General features: G+C 37.6%; 1 protein-coding gene across 1 annotated transcript in view; it reads left to right on the top strand.

Moving 5' to 3' along the window:
* Positions 1 to 16,021, top strand: part of LOC131841041 (protein outspread) — a 362,804-nt gene that overhangs the window by 341,707 nt on the left and 5,076 nt on the right. The window contains exons 7-15 of the mRNA XM_059189274.1: positions 5,822 to 5,950; positions 7,931 to 8,082; positions 8,647 to 8,994; positions 9,075 to 12,451; positions 12,706 to 12,916; positions 13,259 to 13,428; positions 13,875 to 14,054; positions 15,050 to 15,205; positions 15,744 to 15,840. Of these exons, the coding sequence (XP_059045257.1) occupies positions 5,822 to 5,950; positions 7,931 to 8,082; positions 8,647 to 8,994; positions 9,075 to 12,451; positions 12,706 to 12,916; positions 13,259 to 13,428; positions 13,875 to 14,054; positions 15,050 to 15,205; positions 15,744 to 15,840 (4,820 nt within the window). The remainder of the gene's footprint in view (positions 1 to 5,821; positions 5,951 to 7,930; positions 8,083 to 8,646; positions 8,995 to 9,074; positions 12,452 to 12,705; positions 12,917 to 13,258; positions 13,429 to 13,874; positions 14,055 to 15,049; positions 15,206 to 15,743; positions 15,841 to 16,021) is intronic.

Raw genomic sequence — 16,021 nt, 5'->3', positions numbered from 1 at the left:
GCAACTGAAAAAAAATAGACACGGCATAGTAAGATAACACAGGGTGATTGCAAATAAGTGAATGTTATAGGGCTGTCAATAAATAGAATTGAACAAAAAATATACGTTAAAATCATATATAAGACTAGCTGTTGCCGCGAATTCGTCCGCGTGGAATTTATAGATCTTTATTTTTCTAAAATAAAAGTAGCCTAACTTACTCTTTATTACATCAGCTATCTGCCAAAAAAGTTCCGTCAAAATCGGTTCGGCGATTAGCCGGAACAAATAGACAGACAAAAATGGTAAAAAATGTTAATTTGGTGTATGTACCGTCTTTATATTCATATGTATGTAGTAAAAAACGGTTATTTCAATATTTGAAATATTACAAACTCTCCAATTTTATTTATATATGTATGTATAAATAAACATTTCTAGAATATTCTAATATATGTATATCGAATATATACATAAAATACAAATTACCAGAATGCTGAATATGTTTATAATTTCATTTTTTTATGATAAATAGACTATGACTAATATAAATACATTGGACTAATATAAATTTACATGTAATGCAGTATTAACAGTAACAGAACAACCAATTATAAAAAAAGTTACAAAATAGATTACTAATAATTTTGATATTTATTATATTATGTTTTTTTTTTAATAAATAGCTGTCGCAGTATAACATATATAATAAATAAAGTGAAATTATACTTACGATTAAACTGTTTCGCATTAAATTTAACAATCAGACAGTCCATAGCCTAAATTAAAACACAGCAAACTTTTTAGAGAAGATTCTCATTAATAAAAATTTGAAATGACATTTAAAATTAATATGGCAATATAATTAACATGTTTATTGCCAACGTGTGGCAACCCTAGTTGCATCACAATGCGCGCGCGCAGTGGGTGTCGCTGATTTACACCGCCTCGTCTACGCTGCTCATTCATATTTATTGAACTTCGCAATTTTTTCGCCAATAAATCTTACATTTATGACGTACGCGACACTTCGACACGGGTCCCGGAGCCCTGGGGACAGAGTGGGGGTCCTACGTAATGTATGGAGTGTGATCAATGTCGAAGAGGTGTTATTCATACATTTCTTTGTGTAATATATAAATTATCTACGTTACTTGACTGTCTGTGGTCTATGTGTGTGGTACAGGATGTACCAAAATGTTATAAAGATGTAAAATATCTTTTTTTATGACCAGAATTCATATGTTTATTTTTAAATATAGAACATAAATATTATATAAAGAATAAATATAGAATTATATCATTACATAATCGAATTTCTGTTTTTAATTTAAATGAAAGTTGTTTAAAATAGATTTGTGATGACTTTACTTTTTATGATTACTGGCTTGCCTTCCCATTATATAAGGTTGGCGTTCTTATCTTCTACTTTTTATGATTAAGAGACAAACATAATAATATTCATGAAATCTATAAGTATTTGTTTTCCTGTGAAAATATAAAAAAAAGACTATTCCATATAATACTGAAATGAAATAAAGTAAGAACTATGTGTATATTATTATTATAAAAAAAGAGATAACAATGTAAAGATAAAGTACCAAAAATACTTACTAAAAGAATGCATTAAACATTCTCAAAAACTGGCCAATACATTGTACCTTGAAAAGTCTAAAAATCCTTGTAAAGCTACATGGGATCTAATAAAAATAGAACACAAAGAAATCCTATTAATAGAAATATTGACAGACTTCTAATAAATGATGAGATAGTTGATAATCCGAATGACATTGCAAACATATTTAATAATTATTATATTGACATGGCAAATTTTAATTCAAATTGTAATTATAATATTATAAATATACAATCGAACCATGCCAGCATGTTTTTAAGACCAACAGATGAGTTTGAAGTTATTAAAATAATTAACACACTTAAATCTACAAACTCGACTGGCCACGATGAAATACAGACAAAGGTACTAAAAATGTGTAAAAATGAAATTGCTCCTGTGCTAAGCTATTTAATTAATCTGTCATTTAGCACTGGATCTTTCCCGGAACCATTAAAAATGGCTATAGTAAAACCACTTCATAAAAAACAGTATTTCTGATGTGGATAATTACAGACCGATATCTCTTCTACCCAACTTTTCAAAGATATTTGAAAGAGCAATGTTAAATCAATTAATAAATTTCTTAGAAAAATTTAAATTGATAACATCGGTTCAAAATGGTTTTCGAAAAGGCAAATCGACAACATCAGCTGCTTTTTCTCTTATAAATAATGTGCTATCACATATGGATAAGCGCAATCATGTCACGGCTGTCTTCTTTGATATGAGTAAGGCCTTTGATACTGTATCACATAAAAAATTAATTTATAAATGCGATATGTATGGAATAAGAGGATTAGCAAGTGAATGGCTAAGTAGTTACTTAAGTAATAGAAAACAATACGTAGAGATATCAAAAATGGACGCAAGCCTGGAAGTTAATGAATATAAATCGACCATTAGACTAAATACAAACGGTGTTCCACAAGGAAGTATTTTAGGACCCTTGTTATTCCTGCTTTATATAAATGACTTGCCAAATGTCACAGAGTATGACTTATGTTTGCTGATGATGTATCTGTAGTGATACCTTGCAATAACGACAAAACATATAATAATGACATAAACGGAACAATTACGAAAATTATAGAATGGTTACATAATAATAATTTGAATATAAACTACAATAAAACTACATATATACAATTTATTAACAAAAATAGAGTTAAACAGTCTTTAAACGTAACTTGTGCTGGAAACACTATCAAAGAATCTTCGCAAATCACTTTTTTGGGTATATACATACACCAATAGTATGTATTGGATGATAGATGCTCTTGGGAAAATCACACTAATAAAATATGCAATAAAATGAATTCATTTGCCTATGCTCTCTGGCGATTAACAAGGATTAGTAATAAAAAAACAAGCTTACAGGCATATCACGGCTACGTAAGTTCCATTTTGAGATATGGCATTTTGATTTGGGGCAACTCATATCATGCTAAACGGGTCCTTATAGCTCAGAAACAATGCATCAGAGCAATATGTAATGTTGACATACGTATATCTTGCCGACCACTGTACAAAGATTTAAATGTATTAACTGTTCCATGTCAATATATCTACGAAGTGTGCATATTTGTAAGAATGCATATCAAATTATTTAGAAAAAAGATGAATACTGTAATTTTAACTTAAGGAATCCAAATAATCTCATTCTCCCATACAATACTACAAACTTGTATAGCAGAAATGCCTATTGTATGTCAATAAAAATTTACAATAAGTTGCGGGATGATATAAAAATACTACCGATAAATATGTTCAAGAGAGAGTTAAAAAGATGGCTGATCAATAAGTGTTTTTACTCTGTTGATGAGTACTTTAATTCATGAAGTAGGTAATCGGAATACTTTGCCCAGAAATTTAAATTTAATTTAATAATGATGAAAATAAAAATGAAACTGAGAAATATGTTCTTATAATAATAAATGGACACTGTTAATTTTATGCCAAAAATTTTTGGTGAAAAGTGTGATACATAAATTATAATTTTTTTTGTAAACCACTTTTCAGGCAAAATAAAGATATTTCATTTGTATTTTTTTGTATAAATATTAACTCATATGTAGTGATTAAGATTTATATTTAAATTATGCCGAAAGATGGTAAATCTCTTTTTATTCCAAGAAATAAAAATGTTACCTAATCGAAATGGAAGACGTATCTAATCTAAAACTTAATGATAATAAAATTATAGTAATATTTATAATGACCAGTAATAATCCCAAATAATAAATAAATTAACCCTGATAAATCAACTAGTATAATTACTATATAAAAAGTAAATGTAACTGGCAGCCTACAAACATGTGCGTTGCCATGTCCGCAAAACATAATAAAAAGAAAGTTAAAAAAGAATAAAATTCAAAATTAACAGAGACATTAACGCAACATTACATTTTTATTTCATAAATATAATAAATATCTATCAACCAACCCTCAAATCCTCGATCAGGTTTAAACACACCCTAAGTCAAATCTGACGTCTTACTATATTATGTATACTTAATCTAGTTATGATGAACGCATATTTTTTATGATGAGTCAATTACCAATACATTGTAAGTACATAGTAAGTACTCGTATGTAACCGACCGCGCAACACTAAGTTCAACTTAATGCCACTCGCACGCAAGTGGACGATTTAACAAATAAAAAGAGTGAAGATAAACCGTAGGTATATTAGTCGGGTTCCGTACTGTGAACGTGACTGTATCGTAATGTTAGTAATTATTATTTTGTAAAAGAAAATAAAAAAATTATGATTTTTGAATAAAATATTTCTCTCTGTATAAAACAATGGACATAAAGACATATATATATATATATATATATATATATATATATATATATATATATATATAAGGTGTATTGCCCACGTATGCGTTATACGAAGCAGTACCGAACTACAAATAAATACAATAACAAGAAAGGTTCAATGATAGTAACACAATAACACAATTCACACATTTATAATTTTCTCATTATTTTTACGCCTTCAATTCCTTTTCATTTATTTATACTTATTAACTGTGTGAAAGACGATATGGCAAGAAAGGGACTAAATAACGAGATGCCTACGAACAGGTATGAATGGAAGAGAAAAACATATTACACCGACCCCAAATGACTGGGATAAGGAAGAAGGAGATGAAAAAATTTATAGTCACTACTAAATGTGGATTTATATCCCGGCGATCTAAATTACGACAGCTTGAGCCAGGGTTCGTATCGAATCCTCCTCCTCCCGTCCTCAGACTAAAATTGTTTCTGTCAGTAGGAGTTGGTCTCCACCCGCATTATAAGTCCTTCCGCGGGTTTGGAGTGCCACCTGCCCTCATGCCCACTCGGCTACTATCGTCCGATGAAACTGTAAAAGCTAGTTGCGGCCAGATAATGATGTTTTTACCCTAATGTAAATACCCTTTACCCAAATGGGTAGTCTATGGATCCGAAAAAAAGCCGGTGGATCCCTAAAAACTGACCAATATGCAATACAATTTCAAATAATGACAAGTAGGTTCATTTATATAGTTTGACGGCGGGACCGCCGCGCCGCCCTACAACTTGCGTCGTAAATAATCTACTACAAGGGTTCATGTTCGCATTCATCTGCGCTGCCGACCTTGGCACATGCGATACAGTCATTTGATCGTCTTGCGATCGCAATCCTATAGGTCAGCTTAATAAAACGAGTATTTGACTAGACTTTTATTAATAAGATTCGCCCTGAGGCACACCCACTGTGGTAAGAGCAAAAAATTTGCAAAATCACATATACGGTTTAGAACTAAATGAAGACGTTAGGATACGGGACTTTCTATCTCTTTTGTATATTAGTAGTTTATGCCCCGATTTCGTTCGAATGATCGCGATAAAAGTATGTAGTCTACTCTATATGCGAATTTCATGACAATTGATGAAGCCGTCGAGTGCAACAGACTGACATAGTCACCAAAAAAGTATATCAATAATTTTTTTTTTATTGTATATGGTGACAAAAAAGTGCCCGTCAATGTGGTTTTTTTTTTAATTTGTAAATTTTTCGACTTTAGTAGAGTTATTTTAAAGGGTTGCCATAATGGAATAATTGTGCCCAAAAATAAGTAACAAAATTGTATTAAAAGTCTACCGTCCACATTTAATTATACCAACCCCTCTTCCTATACTAACCTGTTATCGTTAAAAAAATGTCAAAAAGAAAATTTTCTATTCCAGTATACACAGACCAACCTGTATCATCAGCATCTCCGCCGACCAGAGATAAAATCAACGGGGAAGAGAAGGCGAGATCGAGACGGCGGGACACGTGGCCAGAACCTAACACTACTCCATCTACTGAAGAAGGTAATGATTTTCTTATCGTCGTCAGGTCATTGTAGCCCACTGCTGGACATGGTCCAGTGGAGTGTCTCTTCCATGGCACGTAGTGAAGTAAAAATTGAAAGAGTAGTGACTCTTTCAATTTTTACTCGCAACTCTACATAAGTATGTCGTAGCTCCACCTAGCTTCAGGGCGGTTAATTATTTTATAGAATTACCAAGCTTTTCTATTATTCCACTATTTAAAAAAATGTTTGTCTCAGTAAACATAATATCTAAATACCATATATGAGAGTGAGAGGAACAATAAAGAGTTTTTCATTAATTCGTTTTTAAAATATTCGGTAGTTCAAAAACTAGAAATAATTAGTATTTCTTTACTATATCAAAATTTAAACAAAATTTGCCCATTAACAATAAGTTTTTATTAGGATATTTGTACTTGCATATTTATTTGCAAATTACTAAAACATATTGCCTAGTTTTAGTAACCTTGACTGGAAAAGTGGCACATTTTGCAAAAAACTTGGCAACCCTATCTGCGACCTACAATACATGGCCACCGTGACTGATTGAGCACATGCATATTTACTATGGAAATATTAGATTAACAATGGCATCTAATTAATTGGTTATGTCACTTGTTAAATACAGCTATATTAATTTACTTTACAATTAAACGACAAGTCACTGAAAATAAATGTAACATATGAATTTGTTTTTAATTTACTTGTATATAAGTTGCTTTTTAATGTTTCCCCTGTACCTGTTCAATATTTTCCCTCTATTCGATCGCCTTTCTAATTTTTATTTCACGTTCTATATTTTATTTTCTATTCATTGAATACATTTTCAATATAGTGTATATTTTAAGGTATATCTTGGATTATAGTATAATGGAAGATTTTACTACAATATTCCTTCTGAATTAATACAAGACTACATTTTGACGTCAATAAATCAATTGATACTATTCCTACAGTGCAGTGAATTGAAATAGAATTTATTGCCTGCTTACGACTACACAAACACTTGAAGATAGATTATACTATGGGAATGTACATAGGGTATCCGTTATCTCAAAAAATCAAACAAAAACACAGAAAACTGCTTGTTTATATAGAAATGAAAGGCGCAGTTAAAGTCTAATACCTATAATACTAGGTATAAGATATTCCCAAACAAGTATAAAGCTCACACACTTTCCTGTTTCGAAGTGGCGTCGCCCACTAAACCGACCTCCCACTTCCCACCTGCCATTGAAGTTATCGAACAAATTATAAATGCAATTTATACATTCCATAACAATTAGTTATTCCTCAATACAACCCACGTGTACTCTGTCAATAGACAGATGCCTATTATTATTATATGTTTAAGTACAGGTATTACATACCTTCTAGCTAATATGAACTCATTCAACACAATTTCTAAGTTATTTACTCGGTTGTAAAAAATTAAAGGAATATTTACAACTCATCCACACGGGTGGATGAGTTTGGTTAGTACGGACTAATGAAGACATAAGTTCGATAGTCAGTCTTTCTATATTACCATTCAACATCAAAATGACTGAACGGATTTAAACGAAATTTAACGTGAATATAGAATACAATAGAAATAAACTATACTCAAATGAACTTAAGTTCATATTAAGTTCATTCACTTTTGAATAATCTTATTTTTTTATTATACCATTTATTCGGAACGCAATCTCATCACGAGGAGAACTATCCAGAAACTTACTATTACTACATTTCAATTCAGCGAATTACGAATGTGTGGTGTGGAAGTGGAATTAAAAAAAAAATACTCATAAGAAATACATATATTAAGTTAATTTGAATAAGAACTTTGTTACTACTTATTTATACTATATTTTATACTGATTACGTCGTCTGTTACTCAAAGAAAAACTTCATCCCTGGATGAAAATAAGTAATAACCGTCATTTTATACTTAAACCCGTATACAATTGTTTATAAGTTTATCTCCAATTTGCAGCTGTCGGTGTGAGATCTCCCTTACTGCAGCATCAGCCCTACGACGAGCAACTCCGAGACATCGCAGCCTCTCTAACGCGTCCACGATCTCGCCGCGCGTTGCCTCCCACCCTGGAGAGACCGACGAGACTACCACCACCTGACCGTCTGCCGGTAATAATAATAATAATGCAGAACAATTCACAGCGCCATCTAATCCCAAGCTAAGCAAAACTTGTATTATAGATACTAAACATGTGAACTTAAATACATGTATAATATTTATAGACGAATACACACCAGGACCAATATAAATAATGAACTTAACATTAATACAAACGTTAGCATCGTGCGAAGGATCAAACCCTCAACCATCAGGAGTAGGGCGGTGTGCTAAAAACAACTGGACAGCAGAGGCCGTCAATAACAATAATGATTCTCAAAAATCTAATCAGATCTACAATTACCAAATATCAATCATAAATTACCAAATTATCAAATACCATCATAAATAGATACATTGAAAGAAAATTGTGTCTGACTTCCGAGATGGTATGTTTGGTTGCTTTACCACATTTATTTCAATAGCCAGCATCTAGATTAGCAAGAATTGTTGTGGTAGATAGATAATCCTAGGTATATAAAATAGCTCTTTTCATCTTAATTAGAATTAGAGTTATTTAGAATAACTGGAATAGTATTCAGTACAGTTGGTTAATTATATTTTTTATTTCTCAGCCACGTGGTACTCCAGATGGAGCCGTACCACCAGAAGAAGCAAGTTCGAGCTCGTCAAGTGAGGGTAGCGAACCCGCGGATGTTGTAGAAACTACAGAAGGAGGAGAACATAGAGTGGAACTACCCGCCGAAAGACTGCTGCATGCGAGAGCTGGCTGGTTACAGCGGAGAGGGCCCGGAGGATGGTCGCGCCACTGGTTCGTGTTGAGAGGAGCAGCTCTGCTTTACTTCAGAGATCCCCATGCAGAACATCGAGGACTAATGGACGGTGTTATAGATCTTAGTGGCGTAGAAAGAGTTGTTGAACTACCAACGACAGCATCCACAGGATATGCTTTTGAAACCAAGGTAAATATTAAAAATATTAAAAACAGCAAGTTTTGAACTAAATGTAAAGTGGTGTCTTAACATATGTTCTTATTTTTCAGACGTGGGACGGAAAACACATAGTACTATCCGCTGTGACAGCTGGCATTCGGGCCAACTGGGTATCTGCGATTCGTAGGACAGCCGGCCTACCCGATAGTGGGTCTCTATCGTTGATACTACGCGAAGATACTATTGATCAAGCTTCAGAATCATCGACATCACCGGTTACACCAGTGACGCCAATTACCGGAAAATCGGCTCCATTCTCATCAGATGAAGAATACAGAACAGCTTCTGAAGGTGGTCGTCGAGACAGTGCCGACTGGGGTGATGTTGCGCCGCAACCACCTCCATCGCCTATTCTAAATCGTACTCCAATATCAAAAGTCAAAGATAAGGTACGTGCTAGAACTAGTAATTCGATTACAAGATCAGATAGTAAGGGAGAAAGGGATGAAATAGATGCTACCAAAGAAAAAGAGCGTTCATCAGAGGAAATTGATGACAACGAGAAGCCGAATGAACCACGGAAACGCAGCTACATATCAACTATCGATAAACAATCCATTGAAATCGACGACTTACGAAAACAACTTCAAGTAGCTCTAAATGATGTTAATTCTGCAGAATCAGAACTTGCTCGATTACGAAAGCTTAAATCTGATGCTACTCTAAGAGAGAGAAAAATGGAAGAACTGGTAATAACTCTCCAAAAGAAAGAAGAGGAATTATCAATAAGAACGAAAGAAGCTGAAAGTCTGGACACTATAAAGCAACTTTACAACCAAGATAAAACTATGTGGGAGACAAAGCTAACAGAAACACAAAACTTTTTGAAAGAATCGACAGAGCACTGTGAATTATTGACTCGACAGTTAACATCGGCACAAGATACTATTAAACAACTCCAATCAGAACTGAATGACCTTAGCGATAAACTACTGAAAAGTGTTAAGGATAACGACAATTTATATGAGAGAATTCGAGATTTAGAAGGACGAGTGGTAGTTGAGTCCCCGACCAAAGAAAAAAGAAAGAGCATAAGTTCTCTCAGCGAGCTCAGTAATTTAAATGATGAAATAAATTTGGAATCTTTAGAAAAGAACAAACTAATAGAGGAGTATGTTGAATTACGGGGGCGGTTTATGAAAGCCATACAGGAAATTAAAACAATGAAAAAAGAACTTCGTGATTCACATAACATGTATGATGAACTCGAAATAACAAATATGAAGTTGAGGAATGAAATGAAACTGAGGGAACAATGTACAAGGTCAGAAATAGACCTAATGGCTGCACGCATATTAGACCTTACGCAAAAATTAACGGCATCAGATAAACAAGTGCGAACTTTGAAGTATAAAATACAGAAATCAGAATCCAGAGAAAAAAGACGTAGTTTATCACTCAAGGGAAGAGAATCGTTTACACTCGGAAAAGAGGTAGAAGAAAAATTGACAGAACTGGAAAATAAAATCACTATGTTAGAATCTGGAGAACAAGTTCCCACCATTAACTCACCTTCAAAAAGTATGTCACCTGCCAAAGATAGAACTAAAACAGATACCTTAGCAGAAGAAAAACGAATGAAAAGATTAGCCGCTAGACTCAGAAGAAAATCTTTGGACAGCGCTACCAGTTCAGAACCTATGAAAATGCTAGTACGTTTAAGTTCGCTAGAAACCAAAGTTGCATCTGCATTAGAAAATCGTCGTGACCTCACGAATTCGTGTGAATCTCTGAGTCAAGCGACGAGATCAATTGAAAGTCCCAATTTTAATGAGAGTTTAGAAAATTCTACTGTCGGTACACAGTCACAAAGGCATCTTTTGGACAGGTTACAAAGTCTTGAAAGTGTAGTGATACATTCAAGAAATAAGGTAAACGAATGTTTATGCCAAATGAGCGCTATGCGAGCAGCCAAATCGAGGAGATCTCCGTCCCCTAGTCTAGAGAAGAAATACAGCATTCGATCAATGGAAAAATGTTTGTCTGATGTCAGCAAAAGATTGCAAGAGTGCTTTGATAAATGTGTCGTCGATGGCGATCAAAATCATGAACACGAAATAAATGACAGCGTAACACAAGTGGTCGTTCAGTTAGAGGAGCAGCTAAGAACTAAACTCCTAGAAATGTCACAGAAAAAGGCAGCACTGTACGAATCTGGCGAACTAACGCAACGACGAAGCTTGGAAATTTTAGCAGAGAAGCTCGCATATGAGGCGGTTCTGGTCAGCAGAATTCAGGAAGCCCTGGAGGCCTCCAACGGTAGCAGATTCTTTGCTAGATTAATAAAGTCTGAAATAACCGAAACTAGTCAATTAATCGATAATCTTAAGTGTAAGATAAACGGCGACGGCCATAAAAATATAGCTGGCACTAGGAGCTCGCTGGACTATCTCGCTAGGATACTATCGCGAAAGATCGACATAATGAACGGTACCAGGGAGTCGAGAGGGCTCAGGGAGTCCGAGCTGATACTGCAGAGCGCGGACCTCGAGGCCCTCAAGGCGTCGCAGAAGGAAGTCGCCGAAGCCGTCGACAGGTACAAAACGGAAAAACTGGCGGAGCTGTGCTCGGCACTCGCGTGCGAGACGCTGAGCTACGCGGCCCCGAGCGACGCGGACTTCGAGCAGCAGCGCGCCAACGTGGAGGCGGCGCGGGTGCGTGAAGCGTGGGCGGCGGCGCGTGACGCGCTGGGCGCCTCGCTGGTGCAGGCCGAGGTGGCGCGAGCACTCGCCCGCGCCGCTTCCCTTTGCGAGCGACGGCTTGACGGAGCGCGCGCCGGACGCCTCACGCTCACTGCGCAGGACCGCGCCGACCTCGAGCTGTGGTGGCAGGCGGCGCACGACCACCTGCGCTGCGAGATGGACGCCGCCGTGCGCGATATCGCCGCGCGCTACCGCGAGTGCCTCGCCGGCGACCGCCGCAAGGAGGGCTCGCCCGGCCTCGACAGCCGCGCGCTGCTGCACCAGCTCGCCGACGTGCTCGCGCAGAAGGCGTCTATCGACGCGCGCATCGCCGTAGTCGAGGGCACCTACCGCGCTTCGACACCGCGCGAAGCCGACGGCTCGCGTCGATCCGCCGAGGACGCCATCTCCTCGCTGGAAACGGACCCCGCTCAGGAGGCGGAGTTCGTCTACCTCTTCCAGCGCTTCTCCAACGAGTGCCGAGCGCTCTTCTCCAGTGACTGTTCGGGTAACAGTGAAGACTCGATGAAGATCGGCGAGAGCCTCGAGATGGTGGAGGCGGCAGTGGCGGCGGTGCAGCGGCAGCTGGCGGGCGGCGCCGCGGAGGAGGAGGCGGCGGAGCCGGCGGCCGAGGCTCCGCCGCGGTCCGTGCTGGACCGTGTCGAGTCGCTGCGGCGGCGCGTGGAAGCTCTGCAAGCGCTGGTGCCCTGCCAGCACTGTAAGCAGCTACAGGACGCGCTGGACAGGTACGGTCAATATCTAATAGATGAACATCGAGATTCCAGGGTAATCAGATTAATCCGATTATTAGAACGAAATATTTTAAATACTCAGTACTTGGAAAGTGACCATTCGAAAGAGAATAAGTAGGTAGTCATATGATCGTAGCCTATAAAATCTATTGATTCTACTGAATCTTACAAAATAAGTGACCTCTGGTGGCCCTGTTGGACTATAAGTATAGTGTAGTTGAACAGAGACTAAGTAATTACGTGTGCAGGCTCGGGGCGGAACGCGCGCGTGGTGAGTGCGCACTGGCGAGACAGGCAGGAGCACTGGCGGCGGCGAGACGTGCGCGCACGCAGCTACAGGCGCAGCACGAGCGAGAACGAGCCGCGCTTCGAGAGCGCGCGCGCACGCTACAGCGCCGCCTCGCCGCGCTCGACTCCGAGTACTCCGCGCAGCTCGACAACCTGCGCGCCGCCTACCAGGTCAGTGAACGCAACTGCACAGCACAGCACGAGTTAGAGCGCGCCGCGCTGCTGGAGCCCGTGAACATAAAACTAGAACAATATCTACGTTCCCGTCTACAAGCTATAATATAATAATGATAGAATTTCGTGTATTTAATGTCATTATTTTCATACAAAAAAACATCCCTCATAACTTCATATGTTCTGTTTTTTGTTAATTGACTTTTAAAACCTGCTGTTACCGCTTCAGCCTTAGTGCCTACATAGAATAAAGAAAATAAAAAAGATTTTTTTATTCAAAGAATTACATTCCGTTATATCGTATTATATCTGAGTTTTCCCTTGGTGGGGGTTGTGCAGAGTGCGGTGGCGGCGGACACTCACGGCGACGGTCTGCGCGCGCGCTACCAACAGGAGATCGAGCAGCTGCGCGCACTCTGCGAGAAGGGGCTGCTGGCCATGGAGAGCTCGCACCGCCGCATCGTGCGCGAGATGGAGGAGAAACACCGCGCCGAGCGGGAACAGCTGCGGTACGTTGCCATACTCACCACACAACACACGGAATTACATAAGTTTACAAGTATTTTTAACGTGGAGAAAAACTCTCATGCAGATCGTCCATCTCAGGGTTTTGACGTACGGGTACTGTGAGACTCCTGCTAACTTAAAATTCTACGGCATTTTTTTTATGGATGATAATGGAATGGTGCACTTGCCTAACGGTAACGCTAACGGTTTACTCTGACGGGGCACCAGTGGAAGATGATAAGATGGGCATGAGGTCAGGTCAGGTAGTCCATCGTGACAAATTCACCAAGAATTCATCACGATGGTTTCCAGGGCGAAATCCACGGCATTAAATAGATTAATAATATTTGTCTTTAATATTATTTGTCTATAGTCGAATTTTGACCACTGAGCCTGGTGATCACTAACAATATCCATAGCTTATTCCTTTACTCCGTAATGTTGACAGGCTGGACAAAGAGCAAGCGCTAGCGGAGGAGACACGTGCTACGTTGGCAGCGCTGGACGCGATGCGGAAGGCGCACGAAAGCGAAGTTCGCCGCGAGGTGGACAAGTTCAAGACAGAGTTCCTCAGCCGGGGCGCGCACTGGACGCGATGCGGAAGGCGCACGCCTTTCTCTTTTTCTCACACAGCGATATATCGTTCGCCGCGAGTATATATAATATATAGTGGACAAGTTCAATATACTTATGGGAATATTATAAATTCATGTTTATGTAGATCCTCAGCCGGGGCGCGCACAATCCAGAATAAGACATCCTTACTAATATTATAAATGGACCTATCGTCTGTCTCAGTTTCCGCCAAAACTACTGAACTGATTTAAATGAAATTTGGTACAGTATAATTTTAAATTTACCATAGTAGAACTTCAACGGACTGTCGTTGTCCTCTCTGCGCCGCCACCTGCCTTTCTCTTTTTCTCACACCGCGATATATCGTACTGCGACTGTAACGCTTTTTCGTGACCGATAGAACTTATACATCTCGTATATATAATATATAGAAGTTTCACTTCAAAAATTAGTCAAATTAGAAATAGTTTTACAATTTGTCTATACACATATACTTATGGGAATATTATATTTCGGATGTTTATGCGATAGATGGATGCATGTTCGTTGCTCTTTCACGCAGTAACTACTGAATGGATTTCGATTAAGCTTTACAATTATGTATATATGTCAGCTAAATGGTTATAAATCTTTTCAGACATGATGACACATAATATAAGTAGCATTAAAAAAAACAAGAAAATATAAGGGGAGATGTAAGGTAATTTAATTTTAAAGATTTTTGAAACTTAGTTTTTGGCTGTTGATTGAATATATTATTATTTTTGAAGCTAGAACGATTATTAATATATATTTTTTATTATTTGCTCAAGGTCACTATTTTACGCGGACGAAGTCGAAATATATAATTTAATAATTTAAAGATATATTATTATTATTATTATTGGGCGAAATATAATGGTAAATGTCCCCTGGCATAATCCTGAGAATTAACATAAGCGAAGTATTAATCGCATAATATAGTGTAAATTATTCAATCCTAGATTGCAGTCCGGTCGGTAGTATACTAATATTATACTAAAAATAAATATATTTAAACTTTATTTTCAGGCAAGAAATGGAAGAGATAAAGCGCGAGATCCTGTCTCTGTCCGAGAAGTACTCTGTTAAATGCGTGGAGTCTGCGGCGCTGGAGGAGCGCCTCGCGACCGCCACCGCTCAGCTAGCACACGCGCACAACCATATCATGCAGCTCGACGCCAGGTACACTACGCTACACTACACTACCCTACACTACACCACACTACAGTACGCTACGCTACACTACACAAGATTACGACTAGAATGATTTCCACTACTCCTAACTCGACCCTTGACGACCGCGGTGGTGTAGTTGTTTCATATAATTATTTATTTTACAGTAGTAACTGGCTAAAATTAGTTACAATATTTCGGCATAGATGGCGCTCTGTGTTAAGTAATTGAAGCGCATTTACCTTTTTATTTATGATTGTTGTAATGGCAGTCTTTAATACAGATTATACATTTATATTCATGTTGATTGTTTGTATTGGTCTGGATGTTTTCTATATGTATGTAGGTACTTATAAAACATCAAATGATATACTATACTATTTTATGAATTGTTTAGAAGCCATATTACAAAGTCTGATTAATGTGGGACTAGATAGCGCTATGTGGTATTTCATGAGTATAAAAAAAATAGTTATGAAATAGAAATCAAAATTTAATGACTTCTGGATAATAACCGCTATAATAAATTTTCTATGTGTAATTTCAGGAACAAACAACTGCGCGCACATTTGATATCTGAAGCGAACGACTTGAAAAACAGCGAAGCGTCCACTCTCTCGCAACTCATCGAGGACACTGCGCCGGTATGTTCCATTTATGAATTAGCATTTTTTTTCTATATGCACAAAGTCGACAGAACACGCTTGTACAGCCTAAGCTATTATGGTACTTCTACTCAATCACATAAACATTTCAAGTAGAAAGCTGCACGCTTGCATGACCGTCACGCGTAGCACGTAATAATGTTATAAGATCATCATCATT

Source organism: Achroia grisella, unplaced genomic scaffold (assembly GCF_030625045.1).
Source record: "Achroia grisella isolate CSIRO2021 unplaced genomic scaffold, CSIRO_AGI_Agris_v1 utg157, whole genome shotgun sequence".
NCBI lineage: Eukaryota > Metazoa > Arthropoda > Insecta > Lepidoptera > Pyralidae > Achroia > Achroia grisella.
The sequence above is the reverse complement of the archived record's forward strand: the minus strand, read 5'-3'. Positions and strand labels throughout refer to the sequence as shown.